At 34.2% G+C, this 22,302-nt stretch overlaps 1 protein-coding gene across 1 annotated transcript in view; it reads right to left on the bottom strand.

Moving 5' to 3' along the window:
* The window catches only part of LOC150110601 (DDRGK domain-containing protein 1-like), a 57,692-nt gene that overhangs the window by 22,414 nt on the left and 12,976 nt on the right, over window positions 1-22,302 (bottom strand). The window contains exons 3-6 of the mRNA XM_090395109.1: window positions 20,373-20,482; window positions 19,345-19,446; window positions 14,642-14,764; window positions 484-519 (exon numbers count right to left, since the gene is read on the bottom strand). Coding sequence (XP_090251235.1) covers window positions 484-519; window positions 14,642-14,764; window positions 19,345-19,446; window positions 20,373-20,482 — 371 coding nt within the window. The remainder of the gene's footprint in view (window positions 1-483; window positions 520-14,641; window positions 14,765-19,344; window positions 19,447-20,372; window positions 20,483-22,302) is intronic.

The following is a 22,302-nucleotide window of genomic DNA, read 5'->3' as shown; positions in this document are numbered from 1 at the left end:
GAAGACATATTAAATCTGACAATACTGGAATCTAGACAGATAACATTAATTTGAAAAAGAATAATTGATAAGAAATTAGTAATGATGTAAACTTTTCAGTAGTACTGTCATAATATTCCGATGATACATACCAGGAATTTGATGATGATTTTAACAGAACACTAAGCCTTAAAAAGAGGAGAGTATTTATGACAACTTCATAAAGCTACTATAAAATGTAATCATGTTTTTTTTCTAATACACTGTTCTCCTCATATATTTTTAGATCTTTTGCACTGCACTGTTTTCAACACAACACTTCCTGTTAATAAAATCTGGGTATACATTAGTATGTTATTTAAAAACAGAAGTTAACTAGGAGTATCCTTCCGTGGCATATAAATCATAAAATATATTGTACAATATCATATTAAATTACACAAATATAGAAAACTAATTAGAAATATTTTGTATAAATATAATAAAAAGGAAAGAAAAACTTACCTTTATATAATCAATGAATTCCTGAAATTTGTGTGACTAATAGAAGAGAAAAAAAAATTACACAGTATATAAACACACACCCATACACACATTATCTTATTATTATTATTATTATTATTCAAATTAAATAGCGAAATAACTTGTGGTTTGTTATAATTACAAAATTCCTGGATTATTGCATAAGCATTTGCAATGCTAAAAATAAAACAGTAGGAGAGTAGGGTAAAAGAAAGTATGATACACATGAAAGTATCGAAGATTTTTTTACAATGGTAAAAGCATAGCAGGAGGAAGCATGAGAATACACATATATATAAAATATAACAGGACTATACATTTTAAGGAAAATAACTATTTTATTTCTAAAGATACTCCTAGTTTCATCCTTTTAGAAGACTTCATCGGGTGCATAATATATAGAAGAAAAAAGAGATACATAAAAACATTGCTTGAGTACATCAACAGAGTTCTAAATTGCTTATGAATTGCTCACATTAGAATGAATTTGCGAATTACTTGCATTGTTGTTCTCATGCATGAGGACATGGTCTCATGACCGCTGTAACCGAATAGCAGAGGAGTAACAATCAGAAAGGTTGTGGCTGAGGTTGACATTATGATGAACAGGATTTAGTGTGTATATATAATATAATATAATCAATGATTAGTATGGCATTCAGAATGGCTTCAAATGTCAGAAATATGTTTGCAAGTTAATTTATAGCTGCCTCATGTCATGCATATTTTTGTATTTTTCTTTTCATGTTATGTGCCTGATAAAGTTTTCTAAGAAGGTGAAACTAGTTGCACTCAAATAAAAAATAGTATTTTTCTATTTTGGTATCTCTCGGCTTCTAGTCATTACATTTTTTAGTCATAATATAATATTCTTCTTCTTCATCTCATCTGTCTAGTAATGGGTTGAGTCCCCTTTGTACAATCTGTCTCCAAATGGTTCTACTTCTAGTCTTCTCGAACATAATAATGAAGTACTGGAATTCACCTCTTTCTTTTAAGGATCTGAGCCAACTTTTCCTTAGTCTTCTGGGTGAATGCTGTTTTCCTCTTCTTCCATTTAGCACGATGTTTGGAAGTCTGTGAGGAGGCATTCTCTGGACGTATTGAACCACTGAAGCTGTTGCTGAAGAATAATTTTTGTATATCTTGAATCGTGCCAGTTTCTATATTATTAGAATTTTTCATTTTTAAGGTGATGTTATTATATTCTTTGGTTAGATCTTTTATTATTTTGTAAACTAAAGCTATTTATTTGCTTCCGCAACATTGTTTTAATTTTTCATCTAATCATGATTTCTTTGCTACTTTTCACATTCTATCAATTTTATTTTTTAGCCTTTTATAGTGTTATCTGCTTTCTTTGGAATTATTCTGATTTAATGTGTTTTTAGTCTCTCTTTTTTTCTTCTAGGAGTTTTAAGATTTCAGGGATGATTCAATTGTTATTTGGTTTGATGGCTGTGTTTTTGACTATTGTTCTTCCCTGGTTCCATGCAGTATAAAATAAAATAATTCAAATTACATGGATATTGAGTTCAACATTATTTCAAAGCCGAATATAGAAACTATAAAAGTTTCAGCGGATCCAAGCATAAGCAAACCTTTCATGACAGGGGCAACTCGTAGTAAAGGTGGAGTAAACTCTGTGATCACTATCCTTAGTATTTCCCATAATGTAAAACACATTATGGTACTAGCGGACATGTATGATGTTATACATTATGGGGGAGATCACTACCCAGACCAGTTTTGACCTTTGTTGAGGTCTTGTCAGTGGGAGCCTGACCCAGATGTAAATACTCAGGTTGAAGTGATGCAGAACTTATACTTTACCATACAAGAGCTTACTCCACCCTTAATCAAAGCTTACTCCACCTCTACTACGAGTTTCCCCTGTCATGAAAGGTTTGCTTATGTTTGGATCCGCTGAAACTTTTATAGTTTTTTCTATATTGAAACTCTTGTAGTTTCTCTATTCAGCTTTGAAATAATGTTGGATTTAATATTCTTAATTTGAATAATTTTGCATCACCAAAGTGAAGCCTTTTGGCTCTCTTTTTTAGTAAAATAAAATATATAATAGGACTACAAAATAAACTGTTAGGTTACCATGAAGAATATAGAAATGGAAGAAAATACAATCACAGGTTAGTAAAACTCCAGCTTCAGTTTTATTTAATTCGTTCATGTGCAACCTTTCATGATTGCAGAGTTTTTGGTTTTTTTTTTCTGAATTCCAGGGTTTTTCTTCAAAACTCCTAAAATATCTAAAAAATATCATTCAGGATCCATTCCTTTGTTTTTTTAGGAGTTTTTCATTATACTGCCAAACTGTGAAGTTCTATTAAATTTCAAGTGACCCAACCTGACAAAAAGTAGTCTGATGGGATCTCCCAAGACTACTTTATCTCATAATTGTGTTTACCAGACATAAAGGAAGATCAACCAACATCCACCTTGAAGAACAACAAAACTATGTCTGTTGTGATAAAGAACAGTCTTCCAGAGCAGCATATACTGCTACTAGTCCAAGTTCAACAAGGAATGGAAAGTTCCAATATCATAGTACCTTCTCATTAGAGAAGGTATCCAATAAACTTTCTTTATAAAGTTATGAATCATCTTTCATAGTTTCAGCAAGTCTTGCTTCTAGTTATCTTCAACAATTTTTTAAACCATTTTATTATTATTCGTAATCATCTTCCACTTACATGTTAAGCTCAACAGTCTGTCACAGTCAAGTGACTTGAATTCCCAGAAACCTAATAATCCTCTGACAGGGTGGTTAATTCAATCTGCAATAATAATAATAATATTGGACTGTCCAGAAGTAATACAGCAGTCAGAGAATTCACATCAAAGAAGAAAAATTTGAACCATAATGGTTTAAATATTCACTATTGGAGATTCTGAAATGAAAATACAGTCTCACTTTGTTGTAACAAGCATGGAAATAACAAGTTCATGACAGTAATGAGCAAAAAATGATTTTAATTTATGTACATTCGCTTACAATTGCTCACTTTTATAAAGAGTGTAGTACACTGATATAAAAAGCATAAAAAGCCAAAATTATTCGGGAGTTGGAACGTGGTTTGATAAATGAAGTGTGTAAAAAGTTTTAATTGTCCTCTTCAACAGTATCAACATTGTGGAAGAATAAAGATGTTTACATATCGGCACTGGAAAACAAGATAAGCAAAACAAAAAAAAAAAAATTAGAAAGTGCCAGGTTACAAACACAGAATTGCTTCAATGGTTCACTACATAAAGAATTGCAAGATTCTCAACAGATGGTCTGATCTTGAAAACTCAGGCAGAAAAATTTCCTAAACAATTTGAATGTGACAATTTTGTATGTAACAACAGTTGGCTGGATCGATTTAAAAAGCACACTGACATAACATTTTTATGTCAGTTTTTAAAAAGACTAATTGAAATTGTGTTTATTATTAATTAATATTATTTTCAATTACAGAGAAATAAATGATGTTTAGTATTAAGTGAAGTGTTTTAAAATTATGGAAAAAACTGTTTAATATTAAGTATATTGTAATTTATACAAGAATATTCATGCAAATAATATCTAGGTCTAATTATATTATTTTTTCTCTCTAATACTTTTATTTTTATTTTTATCTATTTTGTATTTGTTGAATTAAAAAAAATAGAAGGTAGATTTGATTCATCGATGATATAGTGAGTAATGGTTATAACAAGGAAATTATGTCGGTTGTAGTGCTCATTATAACCAAGTTTGAATAATTATCAATTCATAACAGCAAATAAAAGCATTTAATAATCAAAATAAAACCAATACATTATAAAATAATCATAAAATTGTAGTGACTATTGTTCCAGCAACTCTGCTATTATTTCTGGCCCACCATATGTGTGTGTGTGTGTGTGTTCATTTCGATAAATAAATATATATTTGGTTTATCTTCCTCAGTGTTTTCTCTCCTGCTCTTTAATACTAAGAACCTTCATACTGCATCACATTTTTAGTCACATGTTCTGCTAGTTGTTTTCATTCTTTGTGTACTATGTCTATACACCCTCTGTCCAAAAAGAAACCAAACTTTTGAAAGAAAATAAAACACAGGCCACTTATAATTATTCAAATCATTTATTTCGATCAATATACTCTCCCACAGCTTCGATACAGTGTTTGGCACAGTCGATTAATTCGTTAAATGAGTTTTTTATAACGGTTTTTGGGGTACTGTTGAGGGTCGTGGTTATTGCCGCATGAATGTTTTCAATTGCGTGGTATTGCTTTCCTTTCATCGGCAAATTAAGTTGGGGGAAGAGAAAGAAGTCACAGGGTGCTAAATCAGATGAATACAGTGAACGATCCAACACACAAACTTGGTTTTTGCTCAAAAACTATCTCATAATGTTCGAATGATGAGATGGTGCATTATCGTGCAAAAGTGACCAGCTGCCTACATAACGATATTCATGCCGCACACGACGAATTCCTGCTATCAATCGCTTCAAAACTTCGAGATAAAACTCACCACCGACTCAAAAACTGTCTCACAATGTTCGAACAATGAGATGATGCATTATCGTACAAAAGTCACCAGCTGCCTGCATCACGATATTCATGCCGCGCACGATGAATTCTCACTTTCAATCACTTCAAAACTTTGAGATAAAACTCACCATTGACCGTTTGGCTAGGCAGAATGAATTCTTTGTGGATAATGCCCTTGGAATCGTACAAACAAATCAGCATTGTACTTTTGATTTCTCTAAGCGACTTTTATTTTTGGATGCCCCTCTTCTGGTGGTCTCCACTCAACACTCTGGCGCTTTGTTTTTCAGACTCATACTCAAAACACCACATTTCATCTCCAGTAACGATCGTTTCAAGGAAGTTTGAGTCCTTACGAGCGATTTTAATGAGATCCATGCAGTGTTCAATTCGATACATTTTTTGGTCTTCGGTCAACTTGTGGGGAACAAATTGCGAATTCATTTTACGAAGGTCTAAACTCTTGGTCAAAATGTTGTGTGCACGGTTGATTTTAAAATCCCCAATTCATCTTCAATCAATCTCACGGACAATTTCGGTTTTTGATGAAATCATTCACTTTTTGGATGTTAATTTCGCTCAGTCCAGTTTTTGGACGGGCCCAGCTTTTTGTTGTCCTCAAGCATCTCACCACTTTGAAATCGTTTAAATCACTTGTAAACTTGAGTATGGGATAAGCATTCATCACCGAATGCTTTTTGAAGCATTTGATGCATTTCGGTAAACCTTTTACCAAATTTAACACAAAGTCAATCACAGCTCTCTGTTTGAAACTCATATTCCGACTGTTCGTCAAAACACACTGTCACTCTTGGCACTATAACTCGGCTTCTAATGAAACAAATGTCATAAACAGTTGACACAACACTAATGAAGATTACTGCTTTCAACAACAAAAAGAAACACCAGGTAGCGCCACTAGTTTCTTCTATTTTCAAAAAGTTTGGTTTCTTTTTGGACAGAGGGTGTACATCAAAATCTCTTTTAAGAATTTTGACTATTTTTTTTTTTTTTAACATCAATCCCAAGAAGAAACCTAATGATATGTTTTTTGAAGAACAAAAGGTTACAGTCCTTAGGGAAAACTATGTAGGAAAGACTGTTCCAGAGCACAGAGGTAAATGGTTTGAAAGAGGAGAATGAGAAGTTGGTCTGATAAGTCTGGAGCTTGATTGTGAATGAATGTTGAACAGCAGCTGTTTATATGTTTACAAGCTTAAGGAAAGTAGAGGATAAGTGTCAGCTAGTTTGCCAGTTTAACAAAACAGCATCCATGAAATTGGCCAGGAAGAATGAATGCCTTACGCATTCATTCTGCAATTTTAGACAGATTTTTTTTGGCACATCACTTGGACAGCTGGAAATACATGTCTTAGGAGTTGCAATGTCACAACCAGGGCTTCTGACCATATGTCCAATCCTCACCTTCTTGTGGTGCACCCTGTTGGGTATCTACCTGGATACTAAACGAATGAGGATGGGGCTGGCAATTTGGGATTTAGCTGACCAAATTGTATTCTTATTGGCTTAAACCAATATACAAAATGATGGTACAACAACATGACAAAATTTCATGCCGGCTGGAGTGTGTCACCCGGTTAAACAAGGCTCCCGTTTTTTTTGCCAGGGAACCAGGGCGAACAACGAAAAGTCAGCTACTGGAACAAATCTGAAAGAACACCACAACTCAACATCACCAGAGTTAAAGATCAGTACTATCAACATAAGAAGCCTGAATGACAAAGAAATGGAGCTAGCTGAAGAATTAGATAAGTACCAGATCGACATAATAGGGGTGACTGAAACTAAAAAGACAAAAACTGGTGAGATCTTTCTGAGCAATAAATACAAAATGTTATATTCAGGAAATGACAATCAAGGAAAAGAAGGAGTAGCCATAGTATTTAACACAAAATACGAGGCTAATCTTCTTGAATGGCAGGCAGTCTCAAGTAGAGTGATGTGGGCAAATATCAGAATGGGGAATTGGACAATGAGACTTATTTGTGCCTATCGTCCCATAGAAGGTTCTACTAAGGTACAAGTGGAGGAATTTTTTGAGGCTTTAGAAAAAGCGACTGACACAATGAAAAAGGAAAAGTTGGTCCTTGTTGGGGATCTAAATAGCAAAGTAGGAAATGATTGTCAGACATACAAAAATATTTTGAGAAAATTTGGAGAAAAGAGCAAAGCTAATAATAATGGCAAATACCTCATGAATTTCTGCTCAGGACATGGACTGGTTATTACTAACACCATGTTCCAACATAAAAATGTGCACAAATTCACATGGAGAGAAGAGGCAAGGAATAAGAAAAGTCTCATTGACTATGTCATTGTTGATAATGATGTTTTCTCTCTGGTGCAGGACACCAGAGTGTACAGAGGATTTGAAATTGGAAGTGATCACCATTTAGTCTTGAGCAGAAATTCATAAGAACTGAATTTCATATTGAAAAGAATAACATGTAAGAAAGTTTTGAAGCGAATAAAAGTTGAGCAGCTCTCAGATATGAACTGTAGACTAAAATACACAAAGATTATTGAAGAAAAAATGAAAGAGTTTGAGAACAGGAACCAAACCTTGGAGATTCAGTGGCAAGCTTTGAAGAAAACTGTGATTGATTCAGCCAGAGATGCATGTGGTGAGGTTGTCTGTAAGGATAAAAAAATCAGAACTCCCTGGTGGACACAGGAAGTTAAAGAGGCAGTGAAGGAAAAGAAGAAAGCATATCAAAAGTTCCTGGCAAATAATTCAGCTTGTGCTCTTAGAGAATACAAAGACAAATGTAAGAAAGCGAAACACTGTGTAAAACTAGCTAAACAAAAGTCATTGGAGGACTTTGGCAAGAACATAGAAAATAAATATCAAGAAGGTGGCTAAATATTCTGGAGGTTGTTGAAGAAGCTTAGAAATGGAGGAAAGAATGCTGTAAACGGAGTTCGAGATGATAAAGCTGACATGAAAACAGGATAAAAAGATATCCTTGAAGTATGGAGTAATTACTTTGAAAAACTGCTAAATGAAACAAACAGTGATAAAAAACACTGACCAGGCATGCAGTCAGGAATACATATCCATACATGAAGTAGAAAAAGCCATCAAAGGCTTGAAATGCAGAAAGGCAGCAGCAGAAGTAGGTGATATTTGACCAGAAATGCTAAAGTATGGTGGTATAAAAGTCTTACAGTGGCTGCACTGCATAGTTCAGAAAGCCTGGACAGAGGGACGAATTCCTGATGATTGGAGTAGAGCTCTAATAGTACCCATATATAAAAAGGGAAATAAAACTGAATGTGAGAATTACAGAGGTATTTCCTCAATGAGTATTCTTGGCAAGATCAACGCAAGTATACTTGAGAAACGGTTGAGAAGAATGGTGGAAGACAAGCTTGGTGAAGAACAAGCTGGATGCAGGCCAAATATAGGCTGACAGGATCAGATCTTGACTTTACGACAAATAGTTAAGAAAGCACGGGAATATAACAAAGATCTGCATTTAAGTTTTGTCGATCTGGAAAAGGCATATGACAAGGTGCCAAGAGAGAAGCTATTCAATACACTACAGTTATATGGTGTCAGTGGGGCATTATATCAAGCAATACATAGTCTTTATTTGAGTTGTAAGTCATCAGTTAGAATTGAAGTACAGGAAGATGGTTTAATGTTAAATCTCGTGTGAGACAAGGATGTAACATTATCCCCTCTGTTATTCATTATCTATATGGATCACATTATGAAAGGAAGTGGTATTAAACATGATATCAAAATTGGAGATATTAATGTCAGCTCTTTGCTTTATGCAGATGATGTTATACTTCTAATTAAATCCACTACAAATTTGCAAGATTCCCTGACTAAATTGAATAACTGTTATAATAGATATGGTATGAAGATGAGCATTAAAAAGACAAAGACAATGAAAATAAGTAGAATTGTTGAAAATGTCAACTGTGTTGTGAACGGGGAACCTGTGGAACAAGAAAACATTTCAGCTACTTAAGCACGAATTTTAGTGAAGATGGTAAATTAAATATGGAAATAGATAACAGAATCAACAAAGCTGGTATGGTAGGAAGTCAATTGAATAAATTCATATGGAATAAGAGAGAAATTAGTCAGAACACTAAATTAGCTGTATACAAGACAGTGTTCAAACCAGTTTTAACTTATGGATCTGAGAGCTGGGTCAGAAGTAAAAAACTTGACCAAAGACTAGAGACCGCAAATATGAGAGTCCTGAAAAAGATTAGAGGCATGAACAGATGGCATCAATGGCAATATCATATTAAAAACGAGGATATTAGGAAAGAACTCGACATTGTCTGCATCCAGGAATGCATTAGTAGAGCTAATCTCAGGTGGTATGGTCACTTAAACAGGATAGGCGAGGAAAGATTAGCAAAACAAGTGTTCTCTGCTAGGTTGGCAGGAAAACGACCCAGAGGTAGACCAAGATATAGGTGGATTGATATGGTACAAAGTGCCTTAGACGACAGAAATATAAGATCTAATAATATTGGAGTCTTGACAAGTAACAGCTGATTTGGAGGAAAATTGTAGATAGGAAGTTAGTAATGATGTAAATTTTTCATGTAGTACTATCATATCCTGTACACCCCTTGAGGGTACATGTCAGAATTTGATGATGATGAGTTTTTTTTTGGGTACAAAGGAAGCTAGGAATGTGATCAGCTTATGTCAGTAGCAGCTATATGTGTCAGTTCAAAGAGGAGATACCTGACCTTGCATGGAGATCTGGGTATTATCAAAGGTGAAGGAAGATGAAGTGTAACCTTTCTTGAATAAAATATGGCAAGAATGTGTTTTAGTGGTATTAAAGTACAAGTTTGTCCTCACCTTACTGAAATAGAGCAAGAAGATCCATGTTTACAGTTCTGATTATCGAAGATCATGTGGCTTGTATATATATGGACATTGAATTAAAAAGATAAAAGAAGTATACCGCCATCAACAAAACTGTGGATTTAAGGTTAGCAATAGGTCATTTATAAACAGGAAAAAGAGCATGGGCAAGTGTACAGAGTCCCAGTACTCTTGCCCTGAGAAAACTGAAGGAAAAAGACATCCACCGTGACATGTAGTGAATTATCACAGATTCAATTGGCAATCCAGTTACAAAGGGTGGATGATAGATCCTATGATGGTAATTTGCTAAGTATACCTTTGTGCCATCCACCATGACGTAGTGAATTATCACAGATTAAACTGGCAATCCAGTTATAAAGGGTGGATGATAGATCCTATGATGTAATTTGCTAAGTATACCTTTGTGTCAGACCTAATCAAAAGCCTTAGAAATATCTAAGTCAACTGCATGGTATTTACCAAAACTTTCTAAAACTTGGATCAACAGATAATATTAGTATTACATCCAAGCTTCCACAGAGTCTCAAGTCTCATTGCAGACATTGGAGTTATTATGGTCTTTGAGAACACTCACAGACCACAATAACTATCATATCTTGCCTTGAATACATTCAATGTAGGAACACTCACCATCCACTTTGGCAATGCATTGCACTCATTAACCACCTGCAAAGCAAAAATCCATTTCACTTCCTTACTCAGATGACCTTTGTGCAGTCTCCAGGGACAACCTCTTTTTTTTGCATCACCATTTATCCTATGCGATAATTCCCCCTGTATCTATTTCATGGGTTCCTCTCACTTATACAGTTCCTCTCACTAACTTATACATCTCAATTATATCATCCCCCTCTAATCCACCAAGCTCTGACTACATTTGCTCAACCGGTCCTCATACTCAATATTCCAGAGTCTTGAGACAGTTTTAGTTATTTACATTTGCACTCTCTCCAACATTCCCTTATTACCAATGCAGTGAAACTATCACCTCCTTATCGATATGAATATCTCCTTTCACACTGTAAACTATATCAATATATAAGTTAAACCAACAGTAGTCCCAGAATAGAACCCTGCTTATCACCTTCCTTTTCTGGGACACTGAAAAATGCTGAGATGCATGACTTCAAGGAGATATGCAATGGATAGCAGCAGATCTATATTGGTAGTAACTAATTAACTGGTTAGCTTCTAGTTGTAAAGGATTCAATTATTAAAGACTGTCTCCATTATATTTGACAGAACTGAAGTGAATGCAATGGAACAACAGATGTATTAGCTGGCTTTGTCTCCTTTCATTGGGATTGGTTGGATCCATACTGAAGGGTGGATAACAGATATGCAGGAGAGATAGTAAAGATGACAGATAATAAGCGTTAGTTCAGGTGTATAAGCATTAAGCACAATTTGGGAGATACTATCAGGATCAGAAGACTTGTTGGTATCTTAGCTATTCAGAATTCTTATGATGTCTTTCTAATGAAAGACCAGAGAAGACATGTAGGATGCAGTTTCTTGGTAATGTGATCAGGGTCCTTCGCCTTGATCATTAATATAGAAATTGGAAGTAAAATGATACCAAGGGATCTTATCTTTCAGTGATGTTGCAGTGGTCCCATCTGGATGGGCAGAAGTTGCATTTGGCATCTGCAAAAGAAAGACTCATCTTTCTCTTGCATAGACAGACTCATCTCCTATTTGAGTAGAAGGTAAGTTTGTTGCACCTGTCCTTTAAAGTCAGATTTGATTTGACTGATGGTCTTTTTACAGCTGCTGTGTACCGCTTGTAGGCTGAGTGAGATACTGGTTTCTTAAATAGTTTCCTTAAAATTTTAGCACATGTCTTGGAGAAACAAGGTGTGGACAGTGGGAAGCCTGAGCTATTCAGCAGAATGAAAGCCTCCATTCCAGTAAAAATTAATTTGGTTATAATAAGAGCATTTTATTTTATTTGTAGAAGGGAAGCTTGGTGAATAAGCTGGATTCAGGCCAAATAGAGGCTGTCAGGATCACATTTTCACTTTCGGACAAATAGTTGAAAAATCGTGGGAATATAACAAATATCTGTACTAAGTTTTGTAGACCTGCAAAAGGCATATAACAAAGTGCCAAGAGAAAAAGTTATTCAAAACTTTACAATTATATAGTGTCAATGGGACATTATATCAAGCAATACTTAGTCTTTATTTGAGTTGTAAGTCAGAAGTTAGAACTGAAGGAAGTACAGGAAGATGGTTTGACATTAAATCTGGTGTCAGACAAGGATGTACATTATCCCCTCTGTTATTCATTATCTATATGGATCACATTATGAAGGAAAGCGGTATTAAACCTAATATCAAAATTGGAGATGATAATCTCAGCTTTTTACTTTATGCAGATGACGTTACACTTTCAAATAAACCCAGTACAAGTCTGCAAGATTTCCTGACTAAATTGAACAACTGTCGTAATAAATTTGGTATGAAAATCAGCAATAACAAAGACCATGAAAAAAGGCAGAAACATTGAAAACATCAAATGCATCATGAATGGAGAACCTATAAAATAAGTAGAACAGTTTAGTTACTTAGGCACAATTTTTAGTGAAGATGGTAAATTAAATATGGAAATAGACAACAGAATAAACAAAGAAGGTATAATAGGAAGTCAACTGAATAAGTTTATATGAAATAAGAGAGAAATTAGTCAAAACACTAAATTAGCTGTATACAAGACAGTGTTCAAACCAATTTTAACTTATGGATCTAAGAGCTGGGTTAGAAATAAAACATTTGACCAAAGACAAGAGACCACAGATATGAGAGTCCTGAGAAAGATTAAGGGTGGGAACAGATGGCATCAATGGCAATATTATATTAAAAACGAGGATATTAGGAAAGAACTTGACATTGTTAGCATCTAGGAATTTGTTAGCAGAGCCAATCTCAGGTGGTATGGTCACTTAAACAGAATGGGAGAGGAAAGATTAGCAAAACAAGTATTCTCTGCCAGGTTGGCAGGGAAAAGACCAAGAGAAAGAAAAATAAGGATGAATTGATATAGTAAAAAGTGCCTTAGAAGACAGAAATATAAGATCTGATAATGTTGGAATCTTGACAGATAACAGAGTGATTTGGATGAAAACTGTTGAGAAGTTAGTAAGGATGTAAGTTCTTCATGGAGTACTATCATAATATCCTGTACATCCTTTGAGGATACATGTCAGGGATTTGATGATGATGATGATAATAAGAGAAAAAATAGTGGTAAACCAAAGAAAAGAGGAGTAGAAATCGTGCAAGTTTTCCATTTGGAACTATCATAGTAGATGAGTTTATGGTCTGATTACCAAGAGGAGAGCTGATATCCATAATGCATTCATCAGGAAAACATTGATTAGGAAGAGATCAAGGGTGTTATGGGAGTGGATAGGATTATCAGATATTCTGGTAGACAAATGGATAATTTGTGAAACATTGTTACTAAGAGAGAAAAGATCTCACAATCTCTAACAGCTTGATCGGTGGAAGTGGAGAAAGGGAACCACCATAAGTTGTGAATGTTGAAGTCCCTAAACAAAATGACCTCACTGGGTATTGAACCGGATCAAGTTTTACAAACAGTCAGTGGAAAAGGTCAGCGTGATCAGAAGTTGAAGAGTGATAGAGATAGCAAATGAATGTAACAGAATATGGAGCAAGGAAATTTTGATGGACAGCAGATCATAAAGGGATTCAATATATGACATTCTTTGGTACAGGATGGTGGACTTCAAAAATACAGAGGTCTCATCCATTTGACAAAAGGAATCATTTGCAGGGATAGTTAGGAGAGTTGAGGTGGACAGTAGAGGTTGAGACTGCCAGTTGAGCGTTCTTGTTAATAGATTCTTGTCAATAGATTGGGCCTCAATGTCTGCAAGTGGTGGAGCACATTGTTTAAATTTGTATTGAGGCCAGATGGGTAAGAAGTTTCATTCACAAGATTAAGCAATAGTACCAAACTTTTATATCACTGCAGGTAATAATTTGCTAGGAGAAGGCCACTCTTTTGCATCACAGTAAATACAAATTTGAGAAGCACTTATCCTCAGATCTTCAACCCAATGATCAAAACCACCCAATTTAGCTCACTAGGATGCCATTTAGAATGCTAAGCTTGACTTTGGTTGCATTTCTTCAGCTCATTTACTCGGTGTTAGTGCCTGCATGCATGAATCATTGCTGTGTGATCCTGATAATGGTAATGTAACATTGCCAAAATATAGGAAGCATTAATTAAACTAATTATAATTAATATTTAGTATACGTTATTATTTCCTGAAAAATAATAGTAATGAATAGCCAATGTATAAACATTTCAAACAGAAATTATTAATTCATTATCAGCGAAGACCACTGACTACCTAAAACTCTCCAGGGATATCTCTGTGGCTAGCCAGAACAACTATTTCTTACCAATGAAAGAATGTTATGGATAGATAATCTTGCAAGATGCTACTTGACAGTGAAAAAAGAATATGAGTGATGCTTACTATCAGCAAGCAACCCTCTCTGCTCAGGTTGGTATGAAAGCTTGCTATGAAACAAATAACAAATAGATAAAGTAGTCAATTAATAGAGAAATGCCTGCACAGTTCCTCATTTATAGTGTCATACATCTCCCATCCCCCAAAAAAATTGTTTTATATATAAGTATGCAAACATCTATAGCAGAATAATTACCTCTTCTACAAGATCTGCTTCGTCAAAACCTTCTTCCTCAACTACAAAGGCCTCTTTCTGCTTCATATATTCCTCAAGCTCTTGCTGTTCCTTTTCTTCCTTGAGTCTTTTTTCTTCTTCTGCCTAGTATATTATTAGAGAAGTGCATGTAAAAAATACATAACACAATTTTTAAATATAAGAAATGAAAATGATGCAGTGAATAATTTTATTTTATGATCATGGTTATTTTTAACTAGGTATTTTTTCACTTTGAATTAAGACCTTTATTCATTATTACAGATGTAATGAGAAATTTAGGTAAATCATAATGGAGGAGAAAAATTTAGATATTTACTCTCAATTTCACAAAGCTCACAATTGTATAATCACATTTCTGGTATAAATTTTGCCACAAAATTAGTCACACAACGAAACCAATTCATGTCTATGATACCACAGAAGCTTCTGCTAAGAAAGAAGTGGAGGAATTTTTCGAGGCTTAGAGAAGGTTGCTGACACAAAGAAAAAGTTGGTCCTTGTTAGCAATCTAAACAGCAGAGTAGAAAATAATTACCAGATCATAGAAATATTTTGGGAAAGTTTGAAGAAAAGAGCAAAGCTAATAATAATGGTAAATATCTGCTGAATTTCTGTTTTGAGGACATTCTGGTCATCATTATCACTGTTCCAACATAAAAATGCCCATAAATTCAAATGGACAGAAGATACAAAAAATAAGAAAGTCTCTAAGTTATTGTTGATAATGATAACTTCAAGCTAGTTCAGAACATAAGATTATACAGGAGATATGAAATTGTGATCACTTCCTAATAAGAAGTGATCACAATTAAGTTTTCAGTAGGATAAAAATGAATTTCATATTGAAAAGTGGGTAAGAAAGTTTTAAAAAGAATAAACAAAGAATAGAAGTGAAGTGTACACTCAAATATACAAATATTGTGAAAAAAAGTTTGGAAACAAGAACCAATCCTTAGACATTCATTGCAGAATCCAAATATAACAATGACAGATTCAGATAGTGGTGAAGATGCCTACCTGCAAAGACAGAACTCCATGATGGATTCAGGTAGTGAAAGCTGCCATGAAAAAGAAGAAAATGTATCAAAAGTGTCTCCAGCATGTCTGCTCTAAGAGAAAAATTTAACAAAGTAAAGCAGTGTATAAAAGAAGTATTTTCAACATTTTCAGTATTCACATGAATAATGAAAATGTTGCAGATGTTTAGGATATTTACTCTGTGTTGAAAATAGAAAGAAACTGTCAAAAACTTAATGTAGAAAGGCAGTCGGATGAGATAATATCTGATCAAAAATGCTCAAATATGGATTTAAAAAAGTTTACAGTGATTGCACAGTACATTTTAAAGAGCATGGTCCAAAGGTGAATTCCAGATGAGTGGAGTAGAGCTCGCATAGTGCCCAATGGAAACAAAACTGCTACGTTTGATAAACAAAACAAAACAGAAATGATAATTATAGAGAAATGTCACTTATAATTACCTGAATATTCCAATGAAAGATTTATGTAACCACACCTGAGAAAAGGCTAAGATAAATTCTGAAAGAAAAACTTGGAGAAGAACAAGCTGCATTCATGTCGAATAGGGGTTGTCAGGATCAGATTTCTTTGAACAGTTGAGACATCATTAAATATAAACAGGTGATAAGACAAAAGCTACAAAATGCTACAGTTATATGCTGCAAACTGGACATTGTACAGAGCAACACAGTCTGTTATTTAAGTTGTATACCAGCAATTAGAACTGAAGAAGATATAGAAAGATGGTTTGATGCAAAATTAAGTGCATGATGAGGGTGCACATTATCTCCAGTTGATCCTCTATATGAATCACATTATGAAGGCAAGTGGCATTAAACCTATAACATATAAGAAAACCTTAAATAAGAAAAACTTAAAAATGCTAATATCAACAGCTCTTCATATTATGATGTTATACTCTTAAATAAATGCAATATACAAGTCTGCAGGTGACCTTAATTAAATTGAACAGCTGCCATAATAAATTTGGCATCAAAATCAGCAATAAAAAGACAGGCCATGAACAAATCATGAACATTGAAAACATCAGTTGCATCCTGAATGGTGAATTTATAGAATAAGTAAAAGATTTCAGCTATTTAGGCACAATGTTTAGTAAAGATAGCAAATTAAATATGGAATACAACATAAATTAGTCAAAACCATAAACTAACTGTATATAAGAAAGTATTCAAATCAGTTTTAATTTATGCATCTGAGATGCTGAGTCAGAAATAAAACTGATCAGACTACAGACCACAGATATGAGAGTTATAAGAAAAACTGGAAAGTGGATAGATGGCATCAATAGCAGAATCACATCAAAAATAAAGATATTTAGGAAAGAACTCAACTTTGTTAGCATTCAGAAATATGTGAGTAGACTTATTCTCAAGAAACAGAATGAGAAAGGAGAAAGTCAGAAGAATAGGTATTTGATGATAATTGCAGGCACAACAGCCAAAAGGAAGAAGACCAAAAGCAAGATCTAGGCAGACCGATACAGTTAGAAATACCTCAAAAGCCAAATATTAGACTGATAATACTGGAATCCTAATAGATGAAGTTTTCCCCTTCAAATCAGTCTGTTAATAAGAAGTTAGTAATAATGTAAACATTATGAAGTACTATCATGTATCCTATGTCCTATATACCCACTGAGAGTACATTTTAAGAATTTCATGATGATAATAATCAAATTATTGTAATGAAAAGTACAGGTGTTTCAAAAGGGTGTATACAACGTTGCAGGAGAACAGCGAATAACTCAGAAGACGTACAAAATCTGAGTGAGTGAGTGTCATAATGTAGAGAAACACATCAATTTTTGGTCATGCAACTTTATTACCAAATGACAACACTAGATGGCGTGATACATTACACTATTTGAAAATGCTGCCTTTCGATGGTGCAGAGTGAGCACATTGTGTGTTTTGGTTTGAGAAAATGAAATCTGCGAAACAAGTTTAGAGGAATTTCCACATGCAATAGTTTCCAGAGAAGCCCTGGAAATTAAACATTTCAGGCATTTCAGCTATAAATCAGCTAACGCCTTTTATTCCCTTATAGAGAGTAGGCGAGGCCTTTATACCCTATCTGGTTTTTGGAGACTGAGTGAGCAGTTCAATCTCCACCGGTAGCCAATCAGAGATAGTAGGCCCATGTCTATCACTAATTATAGCAGCCACCGATGAAGAGGCTGGCAAACAAGGCATCTCATCAAATTGGAATTCCACATGTGACTGTGCAGTATGTTTTACAACAGCATCTACATTTAATGCCCTACAAATTTACCCTCATACAACATTTGAAGAAAGATGAAAAGAAGATATGCCAGGATTTCCGTACTGAAATAATCAGTAGGACAGAACAAAATGAGGAATTTTTGGATATGATCATTTTCAGCGATGAGTGCACTTTCATGTAAGTAGGCAAGTAAACACTCACAACTGCAGAATTTGGGGAAGCGAAAATCCACGTGCCATCGAAGAACATGTCTGTGACACCTCAAAGGCTAATGTTTTTTGTGACATATGCAAGAAGAAAGTGTATGGTCCCTTCTTTTTTTTACAGAGTCTTACTGGTGGTGGGTATCTGGACATGCAACTTGGGTAGCTAATACCACAATTAGACAATGATAATCACAGCAGATGCTTACATTGTTAGATTTTTTCATGTGAGGTATTGCAAAAGACCAAGTGTTTGTACCACCACTACCAGAATTACTGCCACCATTGCTGAAGTTACGCCAGATATGCTCTGCCACATGTGGCAGGAAACAGATTACAGATGGGACATTGCAGAATTACTGCAGGCAGTCATATCAAACTTTAACTGTCTGTGTTGAAACTTCAAGTGTTATGCTACATTTGCATGGTAATAAAAATTGTTCATCTATCATTATTTACCTTCTATTGTCATTCAAAGTTGTATAAACCCTTTTGATACATCCTGTATTTTTAATTTTTTTAAATTGCCATTTCACACTGGGTAATGAAATTCATTACCCAGTGTGAAATTCATCTCCTATCCAAAGCCATAATTCTAAAGATTAACACGTTCGCTGCCACGCTACTTCGGCATGGTCTGTTCCCCTACGGCGAGCAATTTCACTTCTTCAAGGTCAGTACGATAATCTCGTTACCGGAGGTAAGCGTCCTACGAGTATACTCGTAGTTGGCTTGTACAAAGCATATACGGTCTATGAGAATACACAGTTTTGATGCTAGCCCCACAAGCCAAGCATTTTCACTTCTTCAAGGTCACTACAATAATCTCGTTCCCGGCGGTAAGCGTCATACGAGTATACTCGTAGCTGGCTTGTGAAGCAGGTTTACCCACTATGAGTATACTCGTAGTTGGCAGCGAACGTGTTAACCTTTAAGATAATGTTATATTATTCAAATTCTTGATTAAGATTAAAAAAAGAAACAAGTTTATAGTTCTGAGGTGTACTATTTTGAACACAACATTATCACTACTTAATATTACAAAAATTACAAAAATAGTTATTAAAATTTGTGAAATTCAAACAGAACAAACCTGAATACTATATTTTATGATGCCATATAGAAAAATGATACCTGGCCTTAATGCCAAAATCTGAATTTTTCATGAGATGTATTACATCAAAGCAATAATGCACATGGTATTACACTCACACTTCTAATTTCCTCCTCTTTCCTCTTTTCCTCTTCTTGCTTCCTCTGTTCTTCTAAAGCCTCTTGTCTTTGTTTTCTTTCTTCACGTTCTTCTCTTTCTCTCTGGAATATTAATTACAGCATAAAGTCAATGTATAAAGTACAATTTTAATTAAAATTTAAACCCATAAGAAAAACAAGAAGACAATAAAGAAGTGGCACAGTAAAGAGGAGAAAGTTGTTTCCAAGCTTGGAGGGGATGGATGAAACCAAATTGGTCATGAAAGTTATGTTAATTTTTTCTCATTATTTCCTGTTCAGTATATATTTCAACAGATGACTGTGAAAATGTTTTTGTGAAACATCCATAAAACCAAGGTGATAATTTTTTTATCCTTCAAATGCAAGAAAATTTTATATTATACTCTAATCATATATACAAGCAACCTGAACTTTTAATTTCTGTGTGTGTGCTATTGCTTCTGGTGTTAAATGCATATATACATGACTTTTTGGTTTTAACATTTATCTGACTTACTACTTGGATAGCATCATCACGGTGATAATGTGATCTATGAGATCACAGTAAAATTAACCTGATGATGTCCAAGTGAGTTTGATTATTTGCATACTGGACTGCAAAGTCATACATTCAAACTACAAATACAACAGGACATAAGACTAGCAATGAAAGCTTCAGCTTCAGCATTTTAATTCAGTTTTTTTTTTTTTTGTTGTTGTTGTTTGTTTGTTTAAATCTGTATTCTAATTTTGACTGACTTGGAAATAAATAGCATCTACACAGTAACAAATGATAAAAGAGGTAAAATTATTTTTGATCCAGCATGCATAACACTCTTGCTATGCCAACATGAGTAGGTAGGTCGGTATTGCAACATATTTTAAACACTTTTAAGTATATTATTTTTATAAAACTCTATAGCCTAATTATTGAAGCTGCAAATTTTGGTTAAATTTTGCAGTTTAATATTCTTTTAACAGATTAATAGTGCAAATTAGGAACATTAAAATTAGAAATGTCTTCATACCTCTCTCAAAGCTCGTTTTTCTGCTTTCATTTCTAATTTGCGACGCTTCTTAGCACCTATTTTACCATCAGGCATGGCAATTTCATCTGCCAGCAAATCTTCTTCTTCATCTAAAAACAACAATAAATCTAAGTTCCAAATAAAAAAAGAAAAGCATAATACACACACACACACACACACACACACACACACACACATGTATCCCCCCCCCTTTTCTTTCTTTCTCTAGTAATAATTACACATTAACAATACATTATGTCTATACAATTTCAGCACTATGTGAAAAGACATTCTTGTATATTATATTTCTTGAATAATTTACAAGAAATTACATTCTTGTTTCAGCCTTAATTATACTCAAGAGTATACAATCAGAAATCTACACAAGGGATTATAACTGCTCTTCTCTATATTATTAAAAGCAAAATTCACTAGCATATCTGATTTTGGAAAAAAATAAGATGCACTGCTGGTTTTTATTTATGGAAAGAGCAAAATCTTAGAAATATTAATAATTAATAAGGTTTTAGATTATGATTAAAATATAATAACTGAAACTTGAAGTTAGTTCTTTTGTATTTAAAACTTGTATGGAATTGATCAAAGAATCATAAAATTGACATTTTTTCATAGTATGCTCAGTAATTAAACCTAGAACCTTTTTTTTTGCATTGTTTTGAATCATTTCATCTGTCACTAAAAATAGTTTGATTTAAACCAAAATTGAAATCAACTAAACAGCTATGTTTTGGTACAACACCAGGCTAACTAGTACTACACTTTTCATAGGGTTAGCCTGGTTAGGTGAACAAATAGTTTGTGGATTTGAATTTCAATGCAGAAATGGATTTTTGAAAATTTTTAGATGGCAGCATTTTTCATCATTCAGTGTAAGATCACCATCTAGCTTATTGGAAGCATGAATTATGAATGGGATACTATATTATTTAACCTTTCCATAGTATTTAAACATGCTAAAGGTTACAAACATCTTTTGTGGAGATAGGAATTTCAGTCAGTTGACATTCCAGACTATTGTGCATATTGTAATAAGTGTACACTCATCTGCTATTTCTTACTTACAGCAAAGAGAATTCTCAGCAGTGATGCATGTCATAATGTCATATTATATAATGCTTACAATCAAGGAGAGAGAGAGAGAGAGATGGGGGGGTAACCTTGGGTATCCACAACACAGACATCTTTGACATAATGAGCCCTAACAAGGATATGAAAGGTGCAGCTGCATTAGAAATGCTATATAAAGCAGAAAAAGAAGTAGGGACAAATGATCACAGAAGGCCTGTGCCTGTATGCTACTGGAAGTTTTGTTTCTTACTACCAATAACATTTCCATAGCCAGTTTATGGGAATGAGACCAGACAGTATTCTGGATTTCTGCCTGGTCTCTAATGAGAAAGAACAGTCAAGAGACCTGTTCAGATCAGCAAAATACTTCAACTGAAGTGGTGCAATATGAAGGAAACTCGTGCCAATGTTGTATTTTCATTGGCTCTCTAAAAAGTTAAAATTGTTTTGACAAAATCGAGACTAAGAATTCTTGAAACTCGAAGGTTCAAAAGACATACCCTGTATGCATCTGACAATACTGTATCATTGGGACAATGGCACCAGTGATGAATATTTTGTCAATTAACAACACTAAAAAAAGACACACAGTTACAAATCTTCCAAGGGTGCCGAAAACCTAGCTATGCTATTACACACTTAGCTGTAAAATAACAATGGACAATTATTATCCATTCTTTTCAAAGACAACTTCATTTTTAAAGTAACCGCTTCTCTCACATAATTATTCTTACAGTAAAAAAAAGAACAAACTTCATTTCTATCATAGGCATTTCTCTTTACACATTTGTGAATATATGTTGTTGTAGTGCGTGCGTGCATGCACACATGCATGAAATTG

This window comes from Typopeltis vanoorti, chromosome 1 (assembly GCF_054136105.1).
Source record: "Typopeltis vanoorti isolate ZY-2024b chromosome 1, IOZ_Tvanoo_1.0, whole genome shotgun sequence".
Classification (NCBI taxonomy): domain Eukaryota; kingdom Metazoa; phylum Arthropoda; class Arachnida; order Uropygi; family Thelyphonidae; genus Typopeltis; species Typopeltis vanoorti.
Note: the sequence above shows the minus strand (reverse complement) of the source record. Positions and strands in the feature narration are given on the sequence as shown.